Raw genomic sequence first — 17135 nt, forward strand, 5'->3', positions numbered from 1 at the left:
TAACCAATGGACCGCTGGCGTGTGTTACTCTACCAACGGAATGGTACTGATCAATGCACTTTTTCTTTTATGGGTCTAAATCGGTAAATACAGCTCTTAGCAGGACAGACTGGACAGCTGCAGATAAAAAAGAAAAGACTGTTTGGGAATTCAGTTTCACCTTTTACTAGCTGTCCCTTTACGCTGCTGCCCAGGGATTAACAAGGTTACTGTACTGTTAAAAGTCTTAAGCTAGATCTTTTTTGCAAAATCCAAAGCCAGTTTGTGTTTGTATGCATGCTTTCATGTTGTTTCTGTCTCAGGTTAACAAGCACAATTTAAAAAACAGACCTGTCGGATTAGTTTGATATGGGCAGAGAAAGCACAGCAAGTGTTGTTTTATAAACTGCCAACTACTGGATTACAGTGCTTTGTTTTACATTAATTTTCATTGTATAGCTTAAGTGCAGTACTAGACTTTGGTGTATTAGATACACTGATGTACCTGACATTGTTAATTTAGAATGCCCTGCTGTATATAAAGCCACTACAGTGTAGTATAACTACTCCCTGAGAAACAATATTTTTATAGACCCCTGGAATCAGTTAAATCACATGTGACACGTTCTATTGTAATAAGAAGATTACCCCTACAGCACGAAGCATTCCTTACATGTGCTACGATATGGTCAATTGGTAGATTGAGTTAAGTCAGAATCTTAAATTAGTCTGAACACCAGGTAGAGAAGTGGCATTGGTGTGAAACTGAAAATCAAAGGACAATCAGCATGCATTAGCACAGAGCTATTTAATTTCAATAAACTAAGACTACCGAAAGCCACAGCTCAGTGTATGGTGATGAAGACAATTCATTTAGGTAAACATTTTGTCAAAGAAATGGTAAACAAAGGGGAACAAAGGCAAACAGCTTCTGAGACCTTTCTAGAAAAGCAATTACAATCGTCCGCTTAAGTAAGAAAAAAAAAAAAAAATCAAGGAAGTCTCAATTATTCTCTTGCGTGGGAAAATCTAACTAGTTTGACAAAGAGCTCCTTCCCAAACCAGTCATGCTGGAAAACAGTCAGGTGGCTTTGTCATGCATGTCACCGAAAAGGCCACTGAATGCATGGTTGGCTTATCGAGGGTGTAGGACTGGATTAATAAAATTGTGAGTGTGTGTTGATTCCTAAATAGAAATAGTACAACTTTAAAAAACATCCATCTCAATTTTTTAAAAGGTGTATGAATAGTTGTGAAATCCACAATAAGTAGCAATATTCATTATTTTGGGTGCTTTATTGACACACATCTATCTGGTGGTGACTTCTTTCTTTTAACAGTTCCCATGCCTGTCAATATAGATTTTCCAAGAACCAAGTTCCAAGTTATGTCATGATTTTGCTTGACAGTAGGTTGCTGTGATATCATGTTCTTTTCTACAAGTTTAAGGCAACCCAACCAATACCATTAGGTCCAATACAAAGTCCTTTAAAAGTGGGATGAGGTTGAAGTAAAACTCTGTTCTTAATGTGCAGCGTTAGATATTCTAAAATCAATCCCCACACACCTAATGCAAGACACATTTTCAATGTCCATAAAGAAATTAACAAAAAAGAAAAAAATGTTTTAGTGCATTATTTGGGATAAAAATTCAAAACAAACCCTTTCCAACAGAGGCCAGGGTCAGATTCTAAAGGTCTTTCCTCTTGTTCAGAGAGAGTTGGAGGGATTTCTGGCAGCCTGTAATCTTAACTAGCTGAAGGAGTCTCTCCACAGGTCAACGTCAGCCTGTGGCTAATGGAAGTGAGCAGGGCTGATATCAAAACACCACCAAACTTAACCCTTTGCGGTCCTACGTCGGACTAGGTCCGACATTACAATTTTCCCTTTCAAGTCAAGCACAGGTCTCTAGTTTTTTTTTTTCCGGAGAAAAAACATGAGAAATCACATAGCCCCTGCACCACAGAGATAACACAAACACAAGCGCTCAAAGAATATCACAGACATTTGCAGAGCTTTTTGAGATATTATAGTAATAAAATAATGACTTGGATCGCATTATTGAGGAGTTTGGTGATAAAACGACTGATCAGGAGAGGATTTATCAGTATGCATGACTATGAAGAGGTATGTGAAAAATACAGCGAACAAGGGGTGGGGCTTGGCTGGAGATGCAGCACCGAGCGTCCTTTGCTCTGCAGTGCCTTTTAAACCTGTTTTACCATGAAAAAGAAATTATTTTAAACAGTGCGTGTGAAAATAAATTGGATATGACACGCTTGACAAACGCTGACCACTAACCGCCAACCCCCCCAGTTATTGTGGTGACCCAAATGTCACAGTATTGGTAGATACAAATTGTTTTTTTTAATTCTTCAGTGTTTGTTTAGATGTTGCTTTGTTCAGATGTATTTCTGCTGCTGTCATCCAAAAGGACAGATACAGTGTCAAACTTTTCTTCGGAGATACTTCTGACATTCAGCCCCTCGGAGGATCTACTGAGGAACTGGGATGGGAAAAAAAAAAAGTTCAAAGGTCAGTGAGGTTGAGGGTAATCTAAATGTGTTAATATAGAAGAGTTTCAAGCAGATTTAAAATCAACCAGATACAGTGCAGTCTGTTTATAAGAATCACTGGTATAAGTATCAACTGCATATAGTGATCAAAACCACTGGGGCGAAATCATTCCTATACCAACCAATGGGTCATTCCATGCCAACTCAACCAATGCCATTGCCCGCCCGTCTCAGATTTTCCTAGAAAAATTCACCTGGGGGTTTACAGACACGCAGAGTTCAGAAATGAGAGCCATTATTATTATTTTTTAAATGTCCCCTTCGACCTGTGACATTGCAAAAATCAACCTAAAAGTGAGAAAGGGATATTGACCAGAAAAATCACCCTGGGTACAATTTAGATGCTACCATCATGTGTAGCTACTTGTTCTACTCCTTCTGAATAAGGCTTTAAAAAAAAAAAAAAATAATACTAGGAGCACTCTGAAGGGTAACTGACAAGTTTTATTCAAACTTCACCCTAACCCTTTACCCTGTAGGGGATGTGGTTCCTAAAATGTAAGTATTGCTGTACGACCCTTAGGTACCAGTCTTCCAAATTCTGTGAAAAACATTTGGTTTCAAGTTCCACCAATGGTCAATAAACCACCTTGAAATTTGAATTGTTGCAAATTTTTACCAAGCTTAGGCCGTAATAACTTGCGTGGGGGGACTCCAAAAAAATCACCCAAAGATATGTTTGGTTAGATGTTAATGAGATCTACAAGCATCAAGCAAAATGTTTTGGTATCCATGGATTTTGGATTTTTGAAGTTGCATTTGTCGTGCATTCGAGCATTGCTTATGGCCACTTTGGTAAGGTTAAAGTACAACATAGTTCTATCCAAACTGGCTATTTCTTCAATTGTACATTCTCTGAGAATTGACCGCGAGAAAAAAGTAAAAATGTGGGCTTCCAATGGCGCTAGCTTGGAGCTGAGGGGTTATGAACTTGCATATGGGACATGGGACTTCGTTGTTATGATGACACATTGGGGGTGGGATTGCGGAGCTTTGCATTTCCGCTTAATGAAAGAACTGTGATTTGCACCGCAACATAAAACAAGTAAGCAATAAATGCTTAAATGCAGTAAAATACTGTACTCTAATGTCATTTTAATTCAAAGGCCACTGCAAGTAACACTGCACAGCAGTTAAACTAGGCACCCTCACGAGGTGATCGATTCTCAAGTATACTGTAGGAAAATAGGATTCTGCAACCTTGAGTAAACATAATTGTGATCATATAATAAGCTGTTTACCCACAAGGACTTGTTTTGATGTATTGTCCTCAGTGATTGACCACCATTGACATCTGTATACTGTATTTAAATTGCTGATGGCGTGCTTTTGCTAATTGTAATGTGACAGGGTGGCTGAGGAGAATGTAAATTATCAGGCTGCAGTCTAGATTTACAGTTTTGTTGGCTTTATTTTCTTACACTGCAGTGGCGAAACAACCAAAATAAAACAAACAAAAATAAACAAACAAAATAAACCTAGCTCTCAGCTGGAGCACTAACTAACTAGCTCTCTTACTCAAGTTCTGGTTTCTTTGTTACTTCTGCTTCCTTACATCTCTATACCCCCATCACAAAGCTACCGGCTAAGCCATTTCTATCGAGGCGTCATTAGCTTTAACAAACAGTTAATCAATTGACTATTATCCATAATTCGTTAAGGAAAAGCAGCTGTGGATTTTGCGTTGACGAACATACATGCTGGAACTCGTGACATCTAGTGGTCAACCCATTACACTGCAGCCAGGCAACAAGCTCTTATCATTCTCATACTAAGTTTGTTTCTGCACCACAGTAATCATATCGGTCTGCTTTTAAGAATCAACCACTTACAAGAATCAAAACATTGGGGATGGATATGATTCTTATAAATGGACTGCACTGTATTACTGAGTATCCATCTATATTAATACCACCTTTCAGGCTAGTTGGAAATGGAACTAGCACATGGAATATAGATTATTTAGTAGATTTACTACAAATACAGTGTGCTGATCAAGTTTTATTTTCTGTGAGTTGCACAGCCTACACAATAAAGAAGAAACCTTGGCGAGTTCGACTGCAAGTCAATTCAAGTTCCCTTGGCCTTTAAAATAACCGAAACATTGTCATTTAATGTCCTATCCAATAACATGTAATTAACATATAACATGCACATTGTTTTTTGTTTTACTTTTTTAACCCATGTACATTGGAAGATGTACCCTTCACACTGTTTGGGGACAGACTTCAGTCCTACATTATTCTGGACTATAATAATTTCCATAAGAAAAACAGACCAGAAGACTGTTTACATTGGGGCTTTCCAGCCTCAGAAGGACAGACTATTTCCATCTCCATTACTTCTACTTCATGCAGTCTTTTTTTTTTTTCAGCATTAACTCTGCAACTCTGCAAAAACACAACCTTACTATAGCTAATTTTTTACCTTAGTTTCAATGTATAATACAGAAATAAGTTATGTAAAAATTCTGCAGGAGCATACACAAGTCTTGCATTGAGTTGCATTATTTCTCCCAGACTGCACTAGCAGTTTTGTTTCAAGTTGTAATTTTCACTAGACCTCCTTGAGTTAACAATGCACAATATTAGGTGGTTTGTTTAAAATATATGCATTCATGATAACAAGCATTTAAATAACAAGGGAACTAGTCTACTCGGAGAAAAGATCCTCGAGCAGGTTCGGAAGCATTTAAACTAGAAAGGAAGGGGGGAGAAATCAACAAAAAAACAGAAGGGAGACCGCATCAAAACAAGAACAACAACTCAGGTAAGACAACCATTAAATGTATTTATCTAAATGCTAGAAGTATCAGAAACAAAATTCTAGAACTTGAAGCTACTGCACTAACAGGTAACTATGATGTGATAGGTGTTACTGAAACGTAGTTGTCTGAGAGTGATGGGGACGAATTTAATATTTGTGGGTATACACTGTATAGGAAAGACAGGCAGGACAGAAGAGGAGGAGGGGTAGCGCTATACATAAGAAACAGTCTTGAAGCCCAGGTGTTAAACCTGGACAAAGAAAATAAAACCGAATCAATATGGGTCAGAATAACGGACAAAAATTCAAAAGGCATAATAATAGGAGCATGCTATAGACCGCCAGATTCAGACGGTGAGCACAATAATCTGTTATACAATGACATTAGAAATGTGTGTAGCAAAGGAGAAGCCATACTAATGGGGGATTTCAACTTCCCCCAAATAAAATGGGAAAACCCGGTGGGTAGCGCGAAGGATGAAATAGAAATGGTGGAAATGACAAATGACTGCTTCCTAACACAATTTGTGAAGGCACCCACTAGAGGGGAGGCATGCCTTGATTTAGTCTTTTCAAATAACGAAGATAGAATAACTAAAACAGAGGTCAGAGAACCACTGGCAAACTCAGACCACAACATGGTCTCATTTGAAGTGTTTTTTAAATCCCCAAAAGAAATGACTAAAGCTAAGGTTTACAATTTTAGAAAAGCAAACTATGAAGGTATGAAACAGAGACTAACAGAAGTAGATTGGAGTAAAATAGAGAAAACACCCACAGAAAAAGGATGGTTGTTCTTCAAAAATGTAGTACTAGAGGCACAAAACAATTATATCCCTAAAGTAGACAAATCTAAATGTAAAACTAAATTGCCAAAATGGTTTACTAGATCAATTAAAAAAAATATTCAGCGAAAAAAGGCACTTTACAGAGCATTAAAAAAGGACCAAAAAGAAAGTACGCAGAAAGAGTACACAGAACTGCAAACGCAAGTCAAAAAGGAAGTTAGAAAGTTGCAAACGTAATACCGATCCACAAAAAGGGAAACAAAACTGAACCAGGTAACTACAGACCAGCAAGCCTGACTTCTATTATATGCAAACTTATGGAAACTATAATAAGATCCAAAATGGAAAATTACCTATATGGTAACAGGGTACTGGGAGACAGTCAAAAATGGTTTTAGGAAAGGGAGATCGTGCCTAACTAACTTGCTTGATTTTTTTGAGGATGCAACATCCATAATGGATAATTGCAAAGCATATGACATGGTTTATTTAGATTTCCAGAAAGCTTTTGACAAAGTCCCGCACAAAAGATTAATTCTCAAACTGAACGCAGTTGGGATTCAAGGAAACGCATGTACATGGATTAGGGAGTGGTTAACATGTAGAAAACAGAAAGTACTGATTAGAGGAAAAACCTCAGAATGGAGTGTGGTAACCAGCGGTGTACCACAGGGATCAGTATTAGGTCCTCTGCTATTCCTAATCTACATTAATGATTTAGATTCTGGTATAGTAAGCAAACTTGTTAAATTTGCAGACGACACAAAAGTAGGAGGAGTGGCAAACACTGTTGCAGCAGCAAAGGTCATTCAAAATGATCTAGACAAGATTCAGAACTGGGCAGACACATGGCAAATGACATTTAATAGAGAAAAGTGTAAGGTACTGCACGCAGGAAATAAAAATGTACATTATAAATATCATATGGGAGATATTGAAATTGGAGAAGGAATCTATGAATACTATTGACTCAGAAATGTCTTCATCTAGACAATGTGGGGAAGCTATAAAAAAGGCTAACAAGATGCTCGGATACATTGTGAAAAGTGTTGAATTTAAATCAAGGGAAGTAATGTTAAAACTGTACAATGCACTAGTAAGACCTCATCTTGAATATTGTGTTCAGTTCTGGTCACCTCGCTATAAAAAAGATATTGCTGCTCTAGAAAGAGTGCAAAGAAGAGCGACCAGAATTATTCCAGGCTTAAAAGGCATGTCATATGCAGACAGGCTAAAAGAATTGAATCTGTTCAGTCTTGAACAAAGAAGACTACGTGGCAACCTAATTCAAGCATTCAAAATTCTAAAAGGTATTGACAGTGTCGACCCAAGGGACTTTTTCAGCCTGAAAAAAGAAACAAGGACCAGGGGTCACAAATGGAGTTTAGAAAAAGGGGCATTCAGAACAGAAAATAGGAGACACTTTTTTACACAGACAATTGTGAGGGTCTGGAATCAACTCCCCAGTAATGTTGTTGAAGCTGACACCCTGGGATCCTTCAAGAAGCTGCTTGATGAGATTTTGGGATCAATAAGCTACTAACAACCAAACGAGCAAGATGGGCCGAATGGCCTCCTCTCGTTTGTAAACTTTCTTATGTTCTTATGTTCTTATGATAATGTGTTTACTATTTCGGAAAAGTGACTGGTCTAAAATGGGTGTAACAGAATTTCCTAAATGAGTTTTATCATATTTGCATGCGATCTAGAAATGCATGATTCTGTGGACTGTCAAACAGCCTCCCCAGAGGGAAAATAACAAGTAAATATTAATAAAACTGTGTTCTTTACCTCTGCTATGTGGCCAGGGACATTCCAGGCTGGATGCAGCAAATCCTTGACATATCCAGGGGTGTTGCGCACGAGGAAGACACATCCAATTACAAAAAGACAGATAACGACTGCACCCAGCACCACGAAGACAACCACTTTTGTTGGATCTAGAGGGAAAAAAGAAGCATAATTGACAGATAAAGATTCCTGAGCCATCAGCTGCCAGGTGGGTACAGTGTTATTATATATTGCCTAGCTACCCTATCAGTGCACATGTATCGTATATATATATATATATATATATATATATATATATATAATATATATATATATATATATATATATATAAATATATAAAATAAAAAAAAAACGTGATCACGGTGACCAATAGAATCACAGAATACAGTTGTGTACCAAGTCTATATTGTCTGGAAACCAAAATGACCCCCAATATTGTCACAGCTCGAAGTTAAGGGCGCAGTTAGATTTTGAAAATATGAAGTTGCTGTGATATGGTTCATGAGCTATTACCTGTTGTACTGGCTGGGGTGGATTTGCAAATGTATGCAGTACAAGCTTCCCTTAGCATAAAGTTAGTAGCAGGGTTTCGAAAAATATAGCATTACACCTCCCACATGTTGCTACAACTGTTTAAATAACACACCTGTAATTTGTTGTTTACAGGCCACAACACACACACACAAAAAAAAAAAAAAACTGGTGTGGCTTTTCTGTTTCGTACCACATCATGGACCGTTATTGCTGTGTTACCTGTTTGACAATGTTGCCAATAATTCTTACACTATCGGTGGACATTCTGAAAAGAGCTTTGAAACATACTTTAAAGTTATAAGTGTAAAAAGTCAGGATGTTAACAATGAAAAGAAATTACAGGTATATTATTTAAATGTAGCAACACATGGGGACTTATAACGCTATATTTTTTTCGAACCCTGCTACTTACTCTTTAACAAGCTACCGGTAAATATTTACATTACGTTTTTTACCTAAAACAGTAGATACAGAGCTATGTCAAAACTCATACCATTATCATAAATGTATTTGCAGTCAACTTTGCTTGGCTTGCCGACTTGGTTATTGATATGGTAATAGTCCTCAACAGCTTTCACCTCCACACAATACAACGCACCGGGTTCAAGCTCTTCCAGTCTGATTGATGTACTTGGACTAGGATCTAACTCTATCATCTGTCATCAAAATAAAACAAAGAAACAGAAAGACATGGTAACAGTCAAAGATTCTTCTGGTTGCTGTGTTTGACTAAAATCAAGTTTCAATTTTAGTGTTAGTCTCATCTCATGATACAGTGGTTAAAGTTGCTAATGCTGTGTTTTCTGATTTAGGGAAGTTAGATTGTGTTTAATTCCTAAACCTTTTAACTGAAAGCCCTCCATTCGAGCACTGCAACATGCACACAACATTTATGCGTACATAGAAAAAAAAAAGCTATGTGAATAAATAACCTTACACTGTTCACATCCTACTCAATACACATTAGAGCTGGTCTCTATCTGACATGCATAAAACAATGGTTAACACTTGGAAATCGTTTCAATGTTTAAACTCTAAACTATTAGCATTCCAAGTTCTAATTGAGGTTTTTGTTTTAATAACTCAGTTTCTCAGTGTTTGCAGTAAATCTACAACAAATGGTAAAAATAAAATAGTTTACTTTTTCATGTTCCTTCCAGTAGGTAACCTGATATTTGAGCTGTGCATAATAGTGCTTCACTGATTGGTTTGTTCTGTTTTCCAGGGGGTCGGAGATGGAAACATACAGCACACCGGACTCTACTTCCAACTTCACGCTTGGAGGTCCTAACTCGGCTGACAGACAAAATAAACACAAGAGAGCTGATGGTTCGGTCGCTACATTGTCACACTTTTTACACATGAATCAGATCCTTCTTTATTTGTTTGCATGATTTTTGTTAACAGGCAAGACAGCCGTTAGCTCATGCATTGTTGCAACTGAAAGTGAATTGATCTTGATGAGAATTATTATTATTATTATTTTTATTTATTTATTTTTTACATTTCTTAAACCCTGTCCCTCTGGTAGGTTTAATGTTATATGATGGGTTGGTTCATACTTAATACAAATGTGTCTGTTCACCACAGCAAGACTGACCTTTGGACCTTACAACCATCCAAAATTAATTAGCAGTGCTTAATCAGTAAAGACTAACACAAAAACACATTGCACTGGACTATGATGATTTTCAGCCAAAAGTACACCTAATATTGATGGCACTAAATAGACAATGGGATTATTTGTTGTTTTATTTTCCTTTAACAAGGAACAGTACAAATTATACTTTAGAAAATATGGACCTTACTGTCTCAGCCCAGTTTCTAGTGGAAAGATGTAGCTATTTTGTGCAAATATAAAAGCTTCATACTGTTATTTAGGGGATTAAAATGTTCAGTCTCCACCCATGCAGAGGTGTTGCTCCCACTCCGCGCCCTCACTCGCAGCTTCACGTCATTGTAGTGATCGATAATGCCTGTGAAGTCACACTCTGTCTTGTCTGTGGATTCACATTCTTTAATGGCACTCCATTGATGAACATTCACACTGATGCAAGAAAGAAAGTAGCATTAGAATGGATGACAGGAGTTTCACGACATCTCAGAAGGGTTGTCAGGTTTTAAAGGGCACGCTTGTTTTGAGCATCCTTTAAGGAAAGGATGGGGGGAAAAATATAAAAAACAAACAAACACTGTTCAATTTGAACCATATCTGTGGTATGTTGTGTTTACTGTTAGATAGTGAATGTTTTGTCCACAAACAAATGTTTTGTGCATTAATATTTTCAGCAGCTACAGTTAAGCAGTGGTTCTTCCTTATTCCTGGTATCACTGTTCAAACACATATAGTGACATTTTATCAAGTTCTCACATTGTCAATATTTTGGAAAAAGAGGAACAAAACCTGCATCACAAATTGTATGTTTTTGAGCAAGTCAATATTACTTATTTTTTGTACAGCCAAAAAAAACAAACAGTCAAACACCTAGCAACTTTCATGCAACTTTTTTTAGGCAACTTTTCTAAGGCTATAAAAAAGCAAACTAAATCAACGCTATAAAAGGGAAAAAAAAAACAAAAAAAAAACAGGAGTAATACATGTGAAGCTGTGGGTTACTGTGCAACATTGCTAATAAAAGTTTAAAAACTATTATATGGATTTCACTACACCTATCACTTTATGCATAACTAAAAATACAATGCATTTGGTAGACCAATAAATGATTGCCAATTCCAAATTTTAAAAAAAATAAATACATACTCTCTTTGCTTAAAACCTTTACATAGAAATAATGCACAGACTTGACTATCGATAGTGTTCATAGTGCCCTATTGAGTGATCTCATTTTCACACCTTTACCCGCATTTCCCGTGTAAATCTTTGTTTTATATAATAAACAAAAATCACACTGCGGTCTACTTAAGGTCACATTATGCATTTACATGGTTAAATCACAGTTATACCTATTGAATGAAATTGAATTTAAAATTACTATTGTTCATTACAGTAAGTCTGCCAAGCACCAGGACCGATTTATCCTCTGTAACCAAATTTCTTATTTTGTTTCAGATCCCACCAACCAATCAGCCAAATAAAGTACAATATGATCCATGTACAGGAAATTGAATCATAAACATTTATTTTCCAGGAAATCTGGAAACTCTCTGCTCCCACGCACGTTCTAGTTACCCATGAACATGCATTAAGCCCTACTCCTCTGAAGCAGAAGTTCTAAATAACTTTGTTCACTGGTATACTAATCCATATGGTTTGACACTGGTCTGATGGATAATGGTTATCTTTTAAAATAAGGACTTTTATAAACCTAGTTTAGATACCCCAACCAATGTATACAGTACACCGTTCTGGCAAACTGTTGTGGCAAGTTTACTGAAAACTTGTGATGTTCTGGCAAAGTTGTTTTTGGTAATCTTTTGGCAAATATTTGTGTGTTCTGGTAAACACTTAGTGTAGATTTGCAGCAAACTATAAAAAGAGTATAGGATTAATATAACAATTTAGTCATACCTTTTGTGCCAGTTGGGGAGATCAAACCAAAAAAATAAATAAAAAATAAAATTTCAAAAAGTTTAAATCCAGAACAAATAGGTTTAACAACGAATCCAGAGAACAGAACACATTTACAGAAAGTGAACACTGTCCATAGCATTCAGTAACAGTACTGAACAGTACATTTTACTTGGGATACCGTACCGTACAATGCATTTGGTAGACCAATAAATGATTGCTGATTCCAAATTTAAAAAAAAAATAAATACATACTCTCTTTGCTTAAAACCTTTACATAGAAACAATGCACAGACTTGACTATCGATAGTGTTCAAACGATAGAATGTATTGATGGATCAATGCTTAAACTTTTCAACCACTCAGTTGTAGGGGCATTCCCAGCATTTTGCCACCTGTGAGGAGTTCAACTTCACTGGCTATTTCAAGCAATTACTATCAGGTTGCTCAAATCTGAATGTTCCTCTTCCAATACTGTTGCCTGAAAGTTGCCTTGTGATTCAAGCACCTAATTCTTTATATCGGATATATTTATGTACTGTAAAAACAACATTTAGATGTATAAAACAAACACAAAAAAAGTTTATGATATTGACTCAGACAGAAATGAAATGTTATAGCATATTTATATCACAGTAGCACCCTATTTTTCCATGTGTAAACTGGAGCCTTTGTCTGAGAGAAATGTCTAAGAGATACAAATGGCAAAATCATAGATGAAGAAAAAAATAGCAAATATATTAAATGATTACTTTTCACAAGTTTTTACAAAGGAGGATACGGACAACATGCCCCACATGTCAACCAGTTCCTATCCAGTTTTAAATAACTTCAGCATAATCGAGGCAGAAGTGTTAAAGGGACTAGGAGCTCTTAAAATAAACAAATCCCCTGGGCCAGATGAGATCCTCCCAATAGTACTCAAAGAAATGAAGGAAGTTATTTACAAACTGCTAACCAAGATCATGCAACAGTATAGAGAAAAATGTAAGGTACTGCCAACAGGAAATAAAAATGTGCATTTTAAATATCATATGGGAGATACTGAAATTGGAGAAGGAATCTATGAAAAAGACCTAGGAGTTTTTGTTGACTCAGAAATGTTTTCATCTAGACAATGTGGGGAAGCTATAAAAAAGGCCAACAAGATGCTCGGATACATTGTGAAAAGTGTTGAATTTAAATCAAGGGAAGTAATGTTAAAACTGTACAATGCATTGGTAAGACCTCATCTTGAATATTGTGTTCAGTTCTGGTCACCTCACTACAAAAAGGATATTGCTGCTCTAGAAAGAGTGCAAAGAAGAGCGACCAGAATTATTCCAGGCTTAAAAGGCATGTCATATGCAGACAGGCTAAAAGAATTGAATCTGTTCAGTCTTGAACAAAGAAGACTACGTGGCAACCTAATTCAAGCATTCAAAATTCTAAAAGGTATTGACAGTGTCGACCCAAGGGACTTTTTCAGCCTGAAAAAAGAAACAAGGACCAGGGGTCACAAATGGAGTTTAGAAAAAGGGGCATTCAGAACAGAAAATAGGAGGCACTTTTTTACACAGAGAATCGTGATGGTCTGGAATCAACTCCCCAGTAATGTTGTTGAAGCTGACACCCTGGGATCCTTCAAGAAGCTGCTTGATGAGATTCTGGGATCAATAAGCTACTAACAACCAAACAAGCAAGATGGGCTGAATGGCCTCCTTTCGTTTGTAAACTTTCTTATTTTCTTATGTTCTAAAGAATAGGACGTGAATGGGACTACACGTCTTCCCATTGTTTATCTATTAAATGATGGTACCAAAAGTACAAACTGTGAATTATTTCCGCCCAGGTAGGCCTACACAGCAGTGTTCTGTGGTGCCCAGTGAATATTAACCATTTCAGTACATGGTGGATTTAATGCTGTTAGGAAAGGCAACACTTTGGAAGCAAGCATGTTGAAAGAATACGTATGAATCCTTTCGTTTATCCTGCACTTACCTGATGATTGTGCAGAAGGGTAACAAATGATAAATAATTTACTACCTGGTTTTCATGTTTGACACTTAATAAAGGCGGGGGCCATCCTGTCTGTGTTCTGTGGTGCCCAGTGAATATTAACCATTTCAGTGCCACATGGTGGATTTAATGCTGAATTTCATGAAACACATCACTGGGCATAGAGTTTTTTTGTTGTTGTTTTTTTTTTCACATATGTTTACAAACCATTTGATTGGGTGTGACACTTACCCCGACTGATAAACAACACACACTGATAAACTTACAGTTTGTATTCCACATCATAAGCTGTAGCTTCGCTGCTAACAGGATCCCAGTGCAGCACACTTCTAAAGTTGACCGACTTAATTTTCACATTCTGAGGTTCTGGCAACCCTGCAACACCTGCATGTGAAAAAAAAAAAAAAAAAAAAAAAAAGTCTGGTACATTCATATCACTTCACTTGTCCGATTCAGCAATGCTAACAAAATCAGCATAAACAGTGAGCTCTGAGTTACTGTACTATCCTTCAGTTGTTCTTCAAGTCTGTCAGGTGAAAAATATAAGATTGTCCCCCAGCTACTGTACGTATGGTATTAAAGGGATGCCCTGTCATCCATGTGTTTTTTCAAGCAGGGAGACACCCTGCAACACCTGGCACAAAGTAAATTTACAGAAGGACTACGTGTCCACAGACTTGGCAGAATGTCGTCCATAACTTTCTTTCAGCAGTACCACATGTACAGTACCACCATTAAGTGTTTTATAGTTATGAATAAACTTTACATAAAGGCTGCCGTGGGATAAATAATTCTATAGTTGTGCTGTCTTAAACTGAAGCCAAAACAACCACACACAATGGAACATTATACTTTGATACATCTAAATGTAGATTTAGAGTATCAACAGTGATTACATATTCACCCAAATTAATTAGTGACCCATGTGACTAGAAATGATTTGATTTAATTCAAATCACTTGATTTCACAGACATGCTTGTGATTTCTCTATTCAACTGAGCAAGTGTTAGAAACTGCCAGTACTGTACTAAAGAGGAGTTGGTTTCCCCTGTAAAACATGAAATACGTATTGTTTATTTAGAATGTTTCTTTATACAGCATTGTGGTGATGTGGTTGTTACATGACTCCCCCCTCTGAAGCCTAGCACATAGCAGTATGTTTTGTTTTGTTCTTCTGAGGGAGATGCAGTTATTGCATCGAGATTGCCTTATTGAGTGATCTCATTTTCACACCTTTACCCGCATTTCCCGTGTAAATCTTTGTTTTATATAATAAACAAAATCACACTGCGGTCTACTTAAGGTCACATTATGCATTTACATGGTTAAATCACAGTTATACCTATTGAATGAAATTGAATTTAAAATTACTATTGTTCGTTACAGTAAGTCTGCCAAGTGCCGGGACCGATTTATCCTGTGTAACCAAATTTGTTATTTTGTTTCAGATCCCACCAACCAATCAGCCAAATAAAGTACAATATGATCCATGTACAGGAAATTGAATCATAACATTTATTTTCCAGGAAATCTGGAAACTCTCTGCTCCCACGCACGTTCTAGTTACCCATGAACATGCATTAAGCCCTACTCCTCTGAAGCAGAAGTTCTAAATAACTTTGTTCACTGGTATACTAATCCATATGGTTTGACACTGGTCTGATGGATAATGGTTATCTTTTAAAATAAGGACTTTTATAAACCTGGTTTAGATACCCCAACCAACGTATCCAGTACACCGTTCTGGCAAACTGTTGTGGCAAGTTTACTGAAAACTTGTGATGTTCTGGCAAAGTTGTTTTTGGTAATCTTTTGGCAAATATTTGTGTGTTCTGGTAAACATTTAGTGTAGATTTGCAGCAAACTATAAAAAGAGTATAGGATTTAGCGTCATACATACGTTTGTGTAATCTCAATCAGTTGTAATGTCTCATTACACCACTGACAACAATTATACAGCACAGATATTAGTCAAAGATTAATATTAGACAGAGGAGGCAATAACAAAATGGCTTATAATCATTAAGCAAGAGATGGAACCCAAAGAAGGCGGCTTTACCGTCTGAGAAGAACGCCTCGTGCCGTTAAATGACAAGCCGAAGGGGATATCATGACTTTCTTGGAAAATTTGCAATACCCTAAATAATACCCTACACCAGGCACCACAAACCAGAACGGAAGTTGACTATTCAACGTTACAAAAGGCAATTCTACCTAGCCACGTATCTAAGTCCACAATAAACCATTACATAAATATACAGTTAACAGCAAGTACACCAATTGTGATTTAAAAAAAAAAGAACAGGATGTCGATATTACATCAAATAACAAGGTTTTGAATCAGGCCAGCACTGTATGCCCTATACGGGCTGTGAATCACTTATTGCGATCCCGACACTAGCAGAACACGTCAAAATAAGAACATGACAATTCCCTTACCTTCACGTATTGCTGCTAATAGCAATACCACGGTGCAAATAACGTGTAAAATCATTCTTGGTTATATTCAACTGCCTCCCTTTGCGTCTTCGCTCTCCATCTTGTTTCAGCAGTCCCAACTACTTCTGTCTCCTCCTATTATTTCCAGTCACACTTCAGTTCAGGATTAACCACTGGTGAGCCGGCCAGGCCTGTTTAACATAATGTCTTGCTTTGAACCCCGTTTAAGGCAAGTAAAACAAAAAATGCTTGATAGTGTTAAAACAGTGGTTTGTACATTATGCGTCTTAATTATTATTAATCCAAAAACACTAAAGCCTGGTATATTACCCAGCGCGGGCGCGCGCATGTGTAGAATCTTTATTGGTAACAAGAAATTGCGTAAAGGCTACTGTCAATTATGAACTCTCATATTTCATTTGCGTTAGTGTATAGTATTAGTAGTGCTATAGGGTAGTTTACTTAAAACTTTTTTTTTCTTTAAAAATCACATTTCTTTTGAGCAGATAAACACTTTTTATGTTTGTGAGCAATTTTGTGTTTATTTACAAAAAATATAAACTTACGAATATATACAGGAGGCAATGGAGCCTATAAAATTTTAAAACTAAAACGCAATATGCACCTTTTTCTGTGAAAATCAAAATGTTAATGCTGGAAAACAAATGTTAGTCCAAATTGTCTTTCAGTCAGGGCTACGAATAGGCTTCATTTCTAACAAAACAGAATTCCAC

At 36.8% G+C, this 17135-nt stretch overlaps 1 protein-coding gene across 2 annotated transcripts in view; it reads right to left on the reverse strand.

Moving 5' to 3' along the window:
• The window catches only part of LOC121328152 (interferon alpha/beta receptor 1a-like), a 26743-nt gene extending 10023 nt beyond the window's left edge, over positions 1-16720 (reverse strand). Inside the window, exons 1-7 of one of the 2 annotated variants that reach the window (XM_041272670.1) lie at positions 16402-16715; positions 14228-14345; positions 10306-10481; positions 9576-9730; positions 8928-9090; positions 7901-8049; positions 2173-2485 (exon numbers count right to left, since the gene is read on the reverse strand). In XM_041272670.1, coding sequence (XP_041128604.1) covers positions 2366-2485; positions 7901-8049; positions 8928-9090; positions 9576-9730; positions 10306-10481; positions 14228-14345; positions 16402-16456 — 936 coding nt within the window. In that variant the 5' untranslated portion in view covers positions 16457-16715 and the 3' untranslated portion in view covers positions 2173-2365. Of the gene's footprint in view, positions 1-2172; positions 2486-7900; positions 8050-8927; positions 9091-9575; positions 9731-10305; positions 10482-14227; positions 14346-16401 lie in introns of those variants that run through there. The other variant, XM_041272671.1, reaches the window with a different exon arrangement.
• Between the last annotated feature and the right edge of the window lie 415 nt (positions 16721-17135).

Source organism: Polyodon spathula, chromosome 15 (genome assembly GCF_017654505.1).
Source record: "Polyodon spathula isolate WHYD16114869_AA chromosome 15, ASM1765450v1, whole genome shotgun sequence".
NCBI lineage: Eukaryota > Metazoa > Chordata > Actinopteri > Acipenseriformes > Polyodontidae > Polyodon > Polyodon spathula.